A 16,152-nucleotide genomic window follows, 5' to 3' on the forward strand; every position below is an offset into this window, starting at 1 on the left:
CGAAAGAGCAACATTTCAAAGGGAATAGTCGGTGAAGTCGGGAAACTAGAAAAGTTCAAGGTAATCAAATGTGATTTTTCTTTTTCTAGACCGGGTACTTATTTGTTTTGTGCTGATGAATTCTTTGAAGAACTTATAGCAATACACATAATGCGGCAGTCAGTACAGTTATCATTACGGTACACCACTATTGTTATATAATCCGTGAGAAGAGTGAAATCACTAGATATATCAATCATATCAATCATATCTGATTGAGCATTTTCCTAGCAATTTTCCAGAGGTGATGAGAGAATGAAACAAACTCATTCTGATGAGATGAAATGAAAACAATCTAAGAAAAACCTATACTTCTATAAATCTATAAATGCGAAAGACACTCACTAGTTCATCTCTGTTTCTCCGTACTGGTAAGTCCTAGGCATCTGAAATTTAGTATAAAGATGCTTCTTAGGTCTTAGATGCACACTAAGGAAGGATTTTCGAATAATCCAACCGTGGAACCCCCCATGGGGGTAGAAGGGGCCCATTTGCATATGAAAATGACTTTTTTATCACTGTTTATCCGTTCCGCTATATTTTTGAAGGCTGAAATTTTGTATGTAGGGTCGATTGTTGTTGTAGATGTGCAATAAGGAAGGATTTTCAAATATTCCAACTGGGGCCCCCCTGAGGATAAAAGGGGCGCGTTTACATATGAAAATCGCTTTTTCATCAATATTTCTCCGTATCGCTATATTTTTGGATGCTGAAATTTTATATGTAGGGTCGATTGTGGTTGTAGATGTGCAATAGGGAAGGATTTTCCAATATTCCAACTGGGGCGCCCCATGGGGATGAAAGGGGTGGGTTTACATATGAAAATAACTTTTTATCACTGTTTTTCCGTACAGCTATATTTTAGAGGCTGAAATTTTATATGTAGGGTCGATTGTTGTTGTAGATGTGCAATAGGAAAAGATTTTAAAATATTCCAACTGAGGCGCCCCCATGGGAATGAAAGGGAAGCGTTTACATATGAAAATCACTTTTTATCACTGTTTCTCCGTGTGAAGATATATTTTTAGAGGCTAAAATTTTATATGTAGGGTCGATTGTTGTTATAGATATGCAATAAGTACAAGATTTCAAAATATCCCAACTGGGACACCCCTTGAGGATGAAAGGGGAGCGTTTACATATGAAAATCGTTTACATCATCACTATTTCTCCGTATCGCTATATTTTTAGAGGCTGAAATTTTATATGTAGGGTCGATTGTTGTTGTAGATGTGCAATAAGAAAAAATTTTGAAATATTTCAATTGGGGCTCTCCCTGAGAATAAAAGGGGAGCGTTTACATATGGAAATCGTTTTTCATCACTATTTCTCCGTATCGCTATATTTTTGGATACTGAAATTTTATATGTAGGGTCGATTGTTTTTGTAGGTGTACAATAAGGAAGGATTTTCCAATATTTCAACTGGGGCGCCACTATGGGGATGAAAGGGGTGTGTTTATGTATGAAAATCACTTTTTTATCACTGTTTCTATATACAGCTATATTTTTGGAGGCTTGAATTTTATATGTGGGGTTGATCGTTGTTGTAGATGTGCAATAAGAAAAGATTTTGAAATATTCCAACTGGGGCTCCCCCTGAGGATGAAAGGGGAGCGTTTACATATGGAAATCGTTTTTCATCACTATTTCTCCGTATCGGTATATTTTTGGATGCTGAAATTTTATATGTAGGGTCGATTGTTTTTGTAGGTGTGCAATAAAAGAAGATTCTGAAATATATCAACTGAGGCGTCCCCATGGGGATGAAAGGGGAGCGTTTACGTATGAAAATCACTTTTTATCACTGTTTCTCGGTACAGATATACTTTTAGAGACTGAAATTTTATATGTAGGGTCGATTGTTATTGTAGATGTGCAATAAAAAAAGATTTTGGAATATTTCAACTGGGGCTCCCCCTGAGGATGAAAGGGGAGCGTTTACATATGGAAATCGTTTTTCATCACTATTTCTCCGTATCGGTATATTTTTGGATGCTGAAATTTTATATGTAGGGTCGATTGTTTTTGTAGGTGTGCAATAAAAGAAGATTTTGAAATATATCAACTGAGGCGTCCCCATGGGGATGAATGGGGAGCGTTTACATATGAAAATCACTTTTTATCACTGTTTCCCGGTACAGATATACTTTTAGAGGCTGAAATTTTATATGTAGGGTCGATTGTTGTTGTAGATGTGCAATAAGAAAAGATTTTGGAATATTTCAACTGGGGCTCCCCCTGAGGATGAAAGGGGAGCGTTTACATACGGAAATCGTTTTTCATCACTATTTCTCCGTATCGCTATATTTTTGGATGCTGAAATTTTATATGTAGGGTCGATTGTTTTTGTAGGTAAGCAATAAGGAAGGGTTTTCCAATATTCCAACTGGGGTGCCACTATGGGGATGGAAGGGGTGTGTTTATGTATGAAAATCACTTTTTTATCACTGTTTCTATGTACAGCTATATTTTTGGAGGCTTGAATTTTATATGTGGGGTCGATCGTTGTTGTAGATGTACAATACGAAAAGACTTTCAAATATTCCAACTGGGGCGCCCCTTGAGGATGAAAGCGACGCGTTTACATATGAAAATCACCTTTTTATCACTGTTTCTCTGTACCGCTATATTTTCAGAGGCTGAAATTTTATATGTAGGGTCGATTGTTGTTATAGATGTGCAATAAGAAAAGATTTTCAAATATTCCAACTGGGGCACCCCCTGAGGATAAAAGGGGCGCGTTTACATATGAAAATTGCTTTTTCATCACTATTTCTCCGTATCGCTATATTTTTGAATGCTGAAATGAAGAAATACATGTGAAGTGAGCTCAAATTATATCAAGGAGATTACGTACACCGCCATCTGCCCGCGAATAGATCAAGCAATGATGTCGATAGTTCTGTCAAATACAGATCCTGAGCTTGAGAGTTCCAAGCAAACAAACAAACAAATATACATACATACAGGTGAAGTTAATATAAAGCGTGTAATGAAAAAATCGCTCATTGGTTGGAGCCCGGGAAACTTGAACATTCATCGTATTTTTTGAACAGTACACCATTGTATTTAATGCATGTCAGTCAAATCTCATGTTTATGGTAAGTCTCATCTTCTATTGTAATATCTGTATCATTGTACCAGTTATCATTAGCTATATTTGAACGACACTTTTTTACTTCTCTTGGTTTTCTCACTAAATCTTGTGTATTGATATGAGTTATTTGCTGATGCCAGGACTGTGTACGAAATCTCTCTACCTCTCTAAAAACCCTTCAGAGGGATTTGTATCGAGTTTAAGCTCTACTTTCAACAATATTTCCCACCAGTAATGTTCCGGTAGTTGAGTCCACTTGGCTGTTCTGTGCTAACAACGATAAAGCTTTCAGTACGGCTGCAAATTCACATTTGCAAAGCTTTTTCCGCTGCATAATCCAACCCAGTTTCGGTATAATTACACTGGTATGAAATGAGATAATGAACAGTGAATTTGCATTTCGGTCGAATCAATAGTACAATGTCGGCCTCGAATGAATGGAGAGTGAACCCTCAAATAGAATACTCTTGGAGACTCTATACTTCTGGAATTCTGCCCAATAACATTATTGCAATCAAGAAAAATTCTGCAAAGTAAATTCAACTCAATGAATACTCATTCCTGAATATTTAATGAAACTATATGAGGGAAAGGAAATACCACAAGAGATGGAAGGTTTCGAAATGAATAAAGAAAGTGGAACTGCTTGAAATATTGAGATTCCGGGACCGAGCGAATAAAAAAAAAATTAATTCAAAGCCCAAACCCAAACATCCTAAACCAAGCACATGAATGATAATGAATTCAACGAAATAATTCATAAAAATACAAAAAAGTGAGATAACAATCTGAAAAAAGGTTGGTTGGGTAGCAGGATCCATTTTTTCTTGAAAAAACAATTGTTTTCTTGTTTTTTTAAGGGAACATTGATCATGTTACACAACCAATCTTTTTTCAAAAAAATTATTGGGTCACTACACTAGTTAACTAAGATAACAATATCTTCTCAGGAATAAAACGCGTTTTTTTGTTGTTCAAAATCAGCTTTATTCGTCAAAGTTACCTCCACAATTGTTTCAGTGCCACCCTAACATTTCAATAGATACCATTTTCGAAGAACGATTTATCTTTTGCCTCAAAGAATGCCTCAGTTCAAGTGACATCCTCTCCATTGGAGCGAAACTTCTTACCGGTCAGCATTTTTTGAGAGCGAACAGCCATTAGTCGATGGGAGCCAAATCTGGAGAATACCGTGGATGTGAGAGCAAATCTAAGTTCAATTCATATAGTTTTACCATTGTTTTGATTGACTTGTGACACTGTGCGCTGTCTAGATGAAACATTTTTTCCCCGTTATATGCGGTCGTTTATTTACAATTTCGGGCTTCAAACGCTCCAATAACGCTATGTAATATGTAATCGAATTGAAATCCCTGAAAAAATCTAGGAAGGTCTCGAAAAGGAACTAGGCATCATAAAAAACGATCTTCAACGGAATGGTTACTCCAGAGCGATGGTAGAACAGGCTTTAGCTAGAAGACAGCAAGAACTCCACAAGGAAAAGAAGCCGCCACAACCAGTTCTTGTACTTGCCTACATCAGAGGATTGTCTGCAAGGATGAGAAGGATTGGGTCCAAGTATAATATTAGAATCTGCTCCAGATCTGGAAACACTATCCATAGCAGCCCCACGAAAAAGAGGCCACAAAACGCGGACTGCGATTCCAAGAATTGCATTCACCGAATACCCTGGGAGTGCGGAAAATCCTATATTGGTGAAACTAAGAGGCCATTGAAAGTGCGTATTGCCGAGCACAAGAAACACACACAGCGCACAGTGGAGTCAAAAATACTAATTGTTGGCAGAAATGATTCTATTGTTTTTTCATGTTTTTCGGGAAGAATGTCACGTTGGAAAGTGGTGCTAGATTGGTATTTGTTATTTGCATGTTGTCAATGAAGGGTCAAATTGTTCATTTCACACAAATATTCATATTCATAGCGATTCGCCGAAATTACTACTCATCAATGATTCGCTGCTGTCGCTATCTTGTGAGATACCCACGTCTGGTTCCTTCACTGAAGACAATATATCTTTTTCGGGCGACACTGCTTTCTTCTTGGGTATTTTTCTCATGCTGGTGATGAAAGGATCAGATTTTACGAGGAGGAAGTGAAGGACATTTTCGTTCGTTGCAGTACGTGATATCTTGCGAGAATAATACTTGCGATACCTCTTGAAATCTTTGTTGCGGGCTTCTTGGGCTTCTTCGCTCAGTTGGCCTATTGGAAGTATAGCATGATCTATAATACTGGTGGCATCGGGTACCATGGATACTCTTCAATAAACTGTTACCGTTTCTAGAGCATACACTTGATAGCTCTCCATATTTATTTCATATCCACTTGATATGGTTTGTAGAATTATTTTGAAGCGTTTTATATCAATGTTAACACCAGTTATTTTTGCTGATATATCTGGATTATTGAAAAAGCGCGCTTGCAATAGACCTAACTCATGTCGGAACTGATTTAGGATATCTTTTTTTGTAGTCGCTGAAATTTGCTCGTTTTTCTCTCCACGGGCTTGCCAAATCTTCAACGGTTGTTTATATGCAAGGTGTAGCAGACATTCGAAAAACCGTATCCATGCATGAAGCACAGATAGGCCAAATTCCAATCTAGTTGTGTCCAGTTCGGTTGCAAAGGAGATTTTTTCAATATTATTGAAATCTTTGCATATGAGACCATAGATAAAACATCTTTGTGTTGATGTAGTTTCCGTGAGTGCATGACACACCTTGTCGTCAACCATTGTGAGTAGCAATTTGAAATTTACCCCAATATGGGTGTTATTGAATTCATATATCAGTGGTCGCAATTGCTATATTTGTGCATCTATATATTCTCTTTCCCGTCTGGATAATTCTTGGGTTTCATGCTGGAACTGAAATCTTATTGGTCCACAATACCGTGTAGAGGAACTTCTTGTGTTCTGTCAAACAATAATTTCCTGTTGTTCTGAGGTTTTTTCCGATATCAGTCTAATAGGTACAAGAGAGGAAATTGAAATATTTGCATCTCTGGCATTCAGATCACTGTCGAAATTTTGTTTATATTCTGCTTGTCCTGATCATCCTCGAACAAAATCAATTTCTAATTGGTCTTGTCTCTTCTCTCTAACTACGTGCTGAGCATCCAGGAGGCTGAAGTGTTTGATGAAGAGCTTGCATGTCTGTGGCAGGTCTCTGTTATATACTGCATTGTTTTATACTGAAATGCTGCTTTTATTAGGATAACATTCCTTTTTCACCGCTTGGATCTTCTTATAGGAATAAAATCTCTCATCATCTTGCTCTCTTATTATATTATATTGGTGTCTTGTCAGTTGGGCTTCAACATACAAAGCCAGAGCCTCTGCTCCTGTGAGTTATTGCTTTTTGGGTACACTATAAGACTTGAAAGCAGTTTTATACTTCTTCCCTCGCCTTGGAGTTGTTTGAGTGACATCCTTCACCACACTTGCTGCTGCAACTTGTCCAGAACATCGCAAACTCATATGAGAGGCGAATGATAATTTTTTTTGGCGTTTTGTTCTCTCTGATGATGCGCTGGAAGTAATTTGAGGACTACCTGCTTTCTTAGATGAAATGATAAAATTTGGAAAACTCATTGACGTATTCAGCCAGTTTTCATTTTTCATAACAAATCTGTCATGAATTCAATTAGATCTCCGCCATCTTTCCTTGAAATCCAGGGCAAAGAAGGAAATTTTTTTTATGAAGTGCAGATAAACCTTGTTTTGGACACTTTGTACTCATTTCGAGAAAATTTCTCAAGGCGTTCACTCGCTCTTCTAATTTTGTAACCAGAACCATTCATTCATTCATTGTATTGAATAATTCCCTAGTTATACATATTTCTGAGGAACCCGCTCCTAGAAATAACAAAAACCGATATTTCTCAAATTGACAATTGGTATTGTTAATTTTAAAGGATATTTTCTTCAAATAGAGTAAATTCGTGCAACATTTTTTTTGTTATCATGTGATTACATGCTACAAAGATCATTCTAAAATGATAATTGGAAACATGACAACAACAACAACTAAAATCATATTTGAACTTTGAACTATCAAAAAAAAATTATCCTCTTAGTGATTTTGGTAATACTTTCGAAATTGCTTGCATATCAAACACATTATTATCATGAGTCAATAGACTAACCTGTGTATAAACACTCCATGTTGAAATAAAATTTTTAATAATGAACATACCAAAGTTCTAACAACACAAATTCACAATGAAATAGTTTGACAACTTACACAGCTGCAAAAATAGCTAACGTCAAATCAAGTTGAACAGAACGCCTGCTAGATCTGGGCTACAATGCGTATTCTGTCGCATGCAGACACTATTCAACTTTACAATCGTGTTATTTGACTCCGATTGCTTGTTTTCCTTTTTGGAGTTCCTGCCAACAATTGGTATATTTGGCCCCAGTGTGCAGCGGAGAGAAACCAGCAAATCAGGAATAGCAGAGCATGTTTGGACCCATCAACACAACATCAAGTGGGCTCAAGATGAAATCATCCACAAGGAGGAACAACGCAGCCGCATATATGTTGTCCAACAACGCATTTAGCCAACCTAGCGTGGAGATACGCAACATAAGGAAACCTATAATCAAGCGGAACACGACCAAATCCCGCCAAACGGTCAGCTCCCACTAAAATCGATGAAGCGGAAAGAAAGAAGAGGGGATAGGTAGAAGCACCCCAATGACCTATAAATAGTCAGATCTCGGAGAAATAAGTCCAGTTATCACCTGAAGACGATTGTGAATACTAACAATCGAAACGTCGTGGAGTAATTTGGATTGAAATCTTTTACTTTTTAATTTTCAGCCATATAGTACGTTTGTAATGAGATAATCACAGAAATCATTTTTGAATAATATCTAAACATAATAACGTTTTTTACGGGACATTAAATATACATTTTTTTCTTGATTGAAATATTAAGTGGAATGGTGGAACATAGAACATCATAAATATGTTCCATAATGGTAAAATGGAAGGAATAGAATCTGACGACTTCCCAAATGAAGTCAAAAACTCTAGCAAAGGAAAGTACTGGACTTGGATTCCTCTTCAACAGATCAAATACTCTGCCAAAACTTATCTTCATGAAATCATTGAAAATAATAGGAAAATAGTCATCAAATTTCGTAATTCTTTCAGAGACGTAAGTATGATTCAGCTTTTATTATGTTTATTGAAACGTGATACAATTTCTCAACGTATACAGAAAAATATGTTTACGTTTACTTTTTGAATCATTTCCATAAGTTTTTCTCAAGGTCACGAATGTTTTCAAAAATGTGTTTTCACTGTGAATTTCACTGTATTGCCAAATGACACAAAAAACCCTATATTTTACGTTCACATTTTCATAGTGAACTGTTTCACATTGAATATCAGCTCAAGTGCTTTTTGATAAACAATTATTTTTATAACTCAGAGTAATTTTTGAAGATAAATACTATAGTTGACACTGTTTTTTTTTCTACATTTTGGAAAACGTATATTTTAGACTATTTCAAATGTTCAAGTCATATTTTGTTGTAGAATTATCTTAATAATTAAAAAAGATATCTATATACTTATATAGGTCATTCGTGACCGGAATTTTACTGATCTCATTTGAATTGAATTGAAAACGAGTTTAGCTTTTACTTTTATATCCTATTTCAAAAAACAATATTTTTATCACTACGTGAAACAATATCTGCTTTTTTATGGAGACATTAATTTCCTATACTGATAAATTTCAATTAAGTTTGAGAGACGTGGAATATGAACGTAAAACTAAGCTTATGAAAATGTTTTGCAAAACAGTTTTTGTTGTTATTTTTGTCTACACAGTTGGATTTTGTGGTATGTATTCAATTGCTACACGTTTTAAAAGTACTGAATATTGAGATAAGTCGTTGGTTACTTCTGGGAAATGAACAGATTCGTTGATAATAAAGACTTCGAACGTTACAAATTGGAAATATTACAAACGTGGATTTACTTTGGAATTGCTTATATAGAAAGTCACACATTTTCCACATCAATCATGGGTAATTAGTAGGCAACTAATCCGATAGTGTTGGTAAATTAGATTGATTGCAAATATCCTTGAAATTCTTATTTTTATCGTGATTTGTTTTCATGAATCAGTTTACTGAATTAATTTTGCTACAGTACCCTATTGGATAGGTATGTCAGTTTCAACAGTGCTGAAAAAAAATAGTTTTCACGTACTTATTGAAGATGAAATGTAAAATTCAGTAGCTTCTCATTATCATGACTTGATTGGATGAATGGTATAGTAGCTGGTTTGTAATTTAACATTCCAAAAGTCACAAAACAGGTAAGATAAAAAACTACTACTTCAATGGAATAAAAATATTGATCGATACCATTTTATTATCATTTGTACAAATGGTGTAGCTGTTAAATCTGAAATTGGACTTATGAAATGTTGTCAATTGCTAAAACAATAGCATTGAAGAAAATACAGAAGTAATTGACTCCAACAAAATCGTTCTCTTGAAGATTTCTGAAATATTCTTTGTAATGTTTTTCTTCATCATTTCCGTAACTCTAGAGTTCGCGGGAAACGCAAGAAACAGACAAATTTTATCTCAAAATGTCATTGAATCAAATATCACATTTGAAATAATATTTTGTAAAATCATTCCTGTAAGAACATTGAATAATCATCTTCTGAAATAACTCAATGTGAGAATATTTATATCCAATTGTACCAATTTTTTTGAATATTGCCAACCTCAAATTATCAATTCCTTTTGGAATTATATTAATCATTTTATAACCATTACATATGAAGTGTGGCTACATTGAATATAAATATAAAGTTGAATAAACTTTATATTCAAAGCATTTGTGGGTCCTTGATGTTCTATTACATTGATGTTAGATCATTTAAATGATTCCAGAGCGATTAGTGTTAACGTACGTTGTCTGTTCAAAAAATAAGGTGAATTTTCAATTTTTTCAAAAAATATAAATCAATTCATTGATTTATATTTTGTCCCCTTCAAAGCTCTCCCAGCAATTTGGTCGTCCTTTCATGGGAACAGAAAAAAGTCGAAGGGGGCCAAAACTGGTGAATACGGTAGCTGAGGCATGATTGCGGTGTTGTCTTTGGGCAAAAAAATACAAACAAACATTGACGAGTGAAAAGGTGCAAAAGCCGCATATACTTGACAATTGTGTTGATACATTTTCAAATATTTTTGTTGTACTACCCCAAGCTATAATTCCAGAATGGTGTTTAATAAAATATTGATAACGTTGAATATATTTCTCAGGATCAATAAGAACTAGTAATATTTTTTATCAGAATCATCATCCTCGAGGAGTTTATGAAATTTTATGAGTTTTCAGTCGCACAAAACGAGATTGACAACCACAAATCATGGATATACGTTCCAACAAATTCATGTGGGGAAACAAGGACACTGCTGAAACATAGAATAATAGGTGGGCATAGAGCTGCTCTGGGAGAATTACCATGGATGGCTAGAATAGGCAGGAAACTCACAACTAGGTTTGGCCGAATTTTGGAATTTTTCTGTGGCGGTGCTTTGATTAGTAGATTCTATGTTTTATCTGCTGCTCACTGCTACAATAAAAATATTAACGTGTGAGTAGAACCGACTGTAATTTATAATTAGAATTCACAGACTATCAGATTGTCGAATCTGCTCCAAAGATGAATCCTTGAAATTTTCCAGAAATTTCCAGAAATTATTATCTGAAAGAAAAAAAGATAGATGATTAGAAAGACTAAAGGTTTTCATGCCCAAATTTGATTGCTTCTAGGAAATATACCGTTTTCAATTCATTCTGAATCCCGTTAACAGTGTGAGTCCTAAACTATCTGATTCAATTTCAGGTTAGACTTGGAGAAAATTCTGAGGATAGAACACAAAACTGTGATTTCAAAGGATGTGCACCCCCTCCCCAAGACATACGAGTAGGAAATTTTATCAAGCACTACAAATATTCTCCAAGTGACTTAAAAAATGACATTATGTTGATCCAACTACGAAGACCAGCAATATTGAACGGTGAGGCCTACATAGATAGCGAGACAGATAGAGAGAGAGAACAAGGAAAGGGGGAGACATAATGAAAAACACTATTAATCACCAGCATCAATTATCATCACAAGTAATCTGTGAATGTTCTCGTATTCACCTGAGAGTTGAGAGGTCTTTGACACTTATTCTTCATAAATATATTTCAAGCGAGTGGCTCTACAGAAATCAGCATGGATTCTCTCTGAATCACATCAGTTCAAAGTCCAGCTTTTTCACGAAGCTAATAAGTTCATTCGGTGATTAATTATTATCATTTAGGTCAAATGGGAATAGTGAAAGTCTGCAACTATTGACTCCAAAGACTCCAAATGTCTTCATACGATAATTCAGACCTATTGGACAACGTTGGACAACGTAGTTCTTTCCTGCTGCAGTCTAGCTATTCTCGACATTATTATGAAGGTCTGTAGTCTAGGTTGCTTCATAATATTGTACATCAAGAATTCAACATATTGCTCTGCTGATAACAGTAAACTTGTCTCTTCATTTCATTTGGATTCCAGGACATCAGCTGTAGATATACATCTCCACCGAGAGCCCGAGAGTGCATATCTGAAGGGGATCTAGAGGACCAGGTTCAACCAGAAATGTCTCCAAACCGGATATAATAATGCCAGGACAGATAATTCCGTTTTCTTCTTCGATAACTTTGTTGGAAGTTAAAATAGACACCAATATGTCTTGGCACAATCACGTCAATCATGGTTCTATTATTCCCTAACTGAATGGCATCCCAACGATGGCTTAATCCCAAGGTGTGTATCCATGCCGAGAGCATGAATGACACTGAGCCTATCAGCTGTCACTACGGAACCTTCGAGATACCGGGCGCCGTCTCGTCGTAGCATCGCCTTGTCACGGTAATGCGGAGCTCTGCCGTGACTGACCTTCTTTCCTTAGCTACTAGTGGGACTTTTATGAGTGGAGTTAACTCATAAATTCTTTCTGACGCCGAGTCTACAGAGGAGATGGATGTCAAGCTTACGACTCCAACGGACCTCCCTGTAAATTTAGATCAGGAACGAGAGCTTCTCAACTCTCCAACTCTTGATCCAATAGCTGAACCTAAAAAAAGGTGTGGTGGTGTAGCCAGGAAACGCCTGAGTAGTCTCCTTAAGAGCGGGGTACCTTATGAAACCACCTTGCACCAATTCCTTGAGGTGGGGGAACAGGTGGAGGAACAAACCCCCCATGAACAGGTTAGCATACGTTTGCGATCAAATGATGATTCACAAAGCGAAAAAGCCCTGCACGGGTGAATCTAAGGCATCGTCAGGTGATGTGCAAAAACCCTCATATGGGAAGGTTGTCGCGGGTATAACAAAATAATAATAATAAAAACTCTATTTGATCAATATACAAAATTCACAATGAAATTAATATTAATATAATAAGTTAATTGTCAAATGAAGAGGGAGAATTCCCATTGAAGATAGAACCTTGTACATGGGCGTGAGGGGTTTATTATATTCGTTAATTGAGTTGGTTTATTTTATAAGAAAATACATAGCTATATAAAAAATAGTTTTCATACGTAATTGAAAATTTCGCTGATCAAATTATACAGTCAAATAAAATATATATAGTTTCTGGTGTCTGTGTGTTCAACCAATAAATATCTGAAACCCATAAAAACTTCTACAGTTGCGCATGGGTAACAAATATTTCAGGTATACTTTAAGCATTTGATTTCTTGTTTTTTATGACATTTGGGAATAAATTGAGGTGTTACAATAAAATCATGATCATTGAAGTTTGTAGGGTACTATGAAAAATCACATTTCTAATACAATATTTGATTTTAATTTGGAATATGTATGTTCAGAATTGAAAAATTAACTTTCATTCAACACTTTTGTCTGATCGTGTATGTCGCTTTTTGGGTGTATCACTGTTGTAATTATGTAACGCGTTTCGTAGCGACAATTTTTTTCTTTGTTTGTTTGTAATTTCTCTTCAGCCTTCTTAATATTCTTTCCTTGGTTGAATGGAATTAGCGGATTAGTATCAGAACTGTCGTTTTTATCGTCTTCTACTTTCTCTTCGGGAGTAGGTGTGGAAGGAGCACTATACGATTTTCTTGGAGGTGGTGAGAAGATAGATCAGGTTCCTCTTGAGTAGTGAGATCTTCAGCATCCACAATGAGTTTATTTCCTCTTAATTCCGCAGTTTTTTTTCAGTTTTGCTAACTTCAAGTGATTTACAAGAATTTTTCTGTTCTCCAAATCTTTGGGTATGAGATCTTCACTTATGAATATTCCGGTATTTTTAAGTTTCGAGCAATTACTTATAATTTCTTTTCTTCTCAATTGTAAATGGAACGTCACCAAAATTGTCCTTGATTTACTTTGTGATTTCCCAAGTCTATAAGCGTTAGTTATATGAAAAGTTTGTAATTTTATTTCAAGAATATCTTCAATTGTTTCTTTAATTACCTTCAATTTCCTTTCAATATTTTCCTGCTCGGTTCTCAACTGAAGATTTTCATTCTCCAGGCAATCCAGGTATCAAGGCAAGAATCTTACACCTGTCCGATGAAACAGCAGAACATATACTTTGTGCTTGCCCCGCTGGAGACCGAATCAGGTTTTTAGAGTTCGGCAGAGCCGAAAATCTTTAATGATAGAGTAGATTCAATTGAATCAGGTAAATCATTGAATTGGACAAAACCTTCAAAAAATAAACTACTCATACTTTTTCTTGTATTTGTTCTATTTATATGAATGTGACTGTTGTGCCTAGTAGATTGGTGATGAATATCCTTATTGAAAGTTATTAATGATAGCAAGTATGGTGGGGTCATTTTATTTAATATTTTATAAATGAAAACCATGGAACAATAGAATAATCTTTTGGATACTGAGAGCCACAGTAGAGCAGATGGCATGGTAGAAATTGGTGTATACCTATTTCATTTTAAAATTATTCTCATTCCTCGATTTTGTAGTTTTTGTGTTTGTTGAACTCAGTTCAAATTAAAAGAGAATGAAATAGATGCACAGTAGTCAAAATGGGGTTGGATTATTGATTTATATACCAAAATTTTTTGTATCTGTTGATAAGTTTTTGGCGATTCTTGAGAAAAAATATAATTTTTTTGCAATCTTTTTTTCAATATATTTGAAGTGGTCGTCGAATGATGAGCAATTATCAAGTTGAAATCCCAAATACTTCACTGATGTTACTATTTCTATACGTTCATCTTCAATTTTTATATTTATGTTGTTTGTATTTATTCGATTATATTTTAATTCAGTAGAAATTATCATTACTTTTGTTTTTTTAACGTTAGGTTTCATTTTATTGGTTTTCAAATATTTTTCTATTCTAGAACTTTATTCATTCTGCCAACAGTCTCTTCTAAATTTACTCCAGTACAGGCCAATAAGGTACCATCCGCAAATAAGTTGATGAACTCATAGACTGTAAATAATTGAATATCATTCAGATATAAAATGAATAATAGGGGACCAAGCACACTACCTTGTGGCGCTCCTATGCGATTTGTGTTATATATGATGAGAAATAATCATTCACACGTACTCTCTGTTCCCTATTTGATAAATAATTGCTTATCCATTCATAAACCAACCCCTAAATCCCATATCTTCTCTCAGCTTCTGAAGCAAAATACTTCTATCAATCGTTTCATCTTATAAATATTTCTCATGTAGTCAATATAAAGCTGTATAACATACTCAAAATTTCTATATCTCCCAAGAGGAAGATACATATTATGTTATGTTCATAGAAAGCATGAAATTGGGTATACAGAAAAAAAATGTTACCAGAACTTTATTGTGGGAGTCCAACACATATATCAATATCGTATACTCTTGAAGAAGCTGTTTTGCGATGGAACTTCTACATTTCTCTCTATTATTTCTGTTCAACATCAATTTCAGACTTTGTAACGCCAGTTTGTCTACCACGAGGTGAACTTCTCAATATTGATTTGGTAGGAAAAGAAGTAAAAATTGCGGGATGGGGTCAAATGAGCCATAAACACGCCTTCAACTCCCCACATTTGATGAATGCTTTCATACCTGTCATCGAAAGAACCGAATGTGAGAAGAGATTCAAGAAGAGCCTATTAACAGCGAATCAGTATTGCGCAGGATTCCCAAGTGGTAAGTTGATAAGTATTTTGAAAATATAAATAAGTTTTCTCAACGGGAGTTGATAGTTGAATAAAATGAACGTCGAATCTTCTATCAATAGATTCAGTAACTTGTCATTTGGAGATTGAAGAATCTCTTTGATGTGATAAATATAGTATCTATGAGTGAGCATGGGCTTTTCTCTAAATGGGAATGTCATATTTAGGATCTCAATCATCGGAAATCAGTGATAAACGGCGCTCCTCAAGGTCCATTGCGAAGCCAAGCTTCTGCATTGACTGTCGAATGAAATTCGTCCTCTGTCTTTGTCCACAGATCTCACTGTAATATAAGTTGGAGATAGAGCCCAAAAGAAAACATTTATGATTCAGCTCAGGCGTTGAATCACGACTGATTTGTTGTTGGGCTCCGGTTTCAACTAGTTTTATTCTTCAAGGGAATATATGAGTTTAATAATGCACTGCCTAGCACCAGTGATTATATCTACGGTGCTAATTTTTTCAACTACTTTTGTTTCGCATTTTCAGGAAGTGACTCATGTGGGGGTGATTCTGGTGGTCCGATGTCGAAAGAATATGAAAGCGACCACAATCTAAAAACGTACGTATTTGGTATCGTTTCTTATGGTCTCGCAAGATGCGGCCGAGGCCCAGCTGTTTATACCAGAGTTTCCTCGTATATGAAATGGATATTGGATTCCATCAGAAAGTAGATATATCAGTATTGTACATTCCAATCGTTAGAAGCAAATAAACCCATATACAATCTACTAAA

General features: G+C 35.4%; 1 protein-coding gene across 2 annotated transcripts; it reads left to right on the forward strand.

Annotated features, from left to right (window-relative positions):
- Positions 1–8,860: 8,860 nt before the first annotated feature.
- LOC111513600 (CLIP domain-containing serine protease HP8) lies at positions 8,861–16,152 on the forward strand. 2 transcript variants are annotated; one of them, XM_074174729.1, is made up of 5 exons: positions 8,861–9,017; positions 10,539–10,797; positions 11,049–11,224; positions 15,163–15,387; positions 15,906–16,152. In XM_074174729.1, exons 1-5 carry the CDS (start codon positions 8,879–8,881, stop codon positions 16,088–16,090), a joined length of 984 nt encoding a protein of 327 aa, XP_074030830.1. In that variant the 5' UTR covers positions 8,861–8,878; the 3' UTR covers positions 16,091–16,152. The 2 variants fall into 2 exon arrangements, with proteins under 2 accessions (XP_074030830.1, XP_074030831.1); XM_074174730.1 differs by lacking the exon at positions 8,861–9,017.

This window comes from Leptinotarsa decemlineata, unplaced genomic scaffold, assembly GCF_025532065.1.
Source record: "Leptinotarsa decemlineata unplaced genomic scaffold, Ldec_3_MD MMD2_tig00000882_RagTag_RagTag, whole genome shotgun sequence".
Lineage (NCBI taxonomy): Eukaryota > Metazoa > Arthropoda > Insecta > Coleoptera > Chrysomelidae > Leptinotarsa > Leptinotarsa decemlineata.

What these genes read in the sequence shown, in the direction of transcription:
- LOC111513600 (XM_074174729.1), top strand. Translation starts at nt 8,879, where the DNA reads ATGGAGACATTAATTTCCTATACTGATAAATTTCAATTAAGTTTGAGA. An exon ending in CTACACAGTTGGATTTTGTG is followed by an intron (nt 9,018 to 10,538) that starts GTATGTATTCAA and finishes ATGAGTTTTCAG; the next exon opens with TCGCACAAAACGAGATTGAC. An exon ending in TTGCGCAGGATTCCCAAGTG is followed by an intron (nt 15,388 to 15,905) that starts GTAAGTTGATAA and finishes TCGCATTTTCAG; the next exon opens with GAAGTGACTCATGTGGGGGT.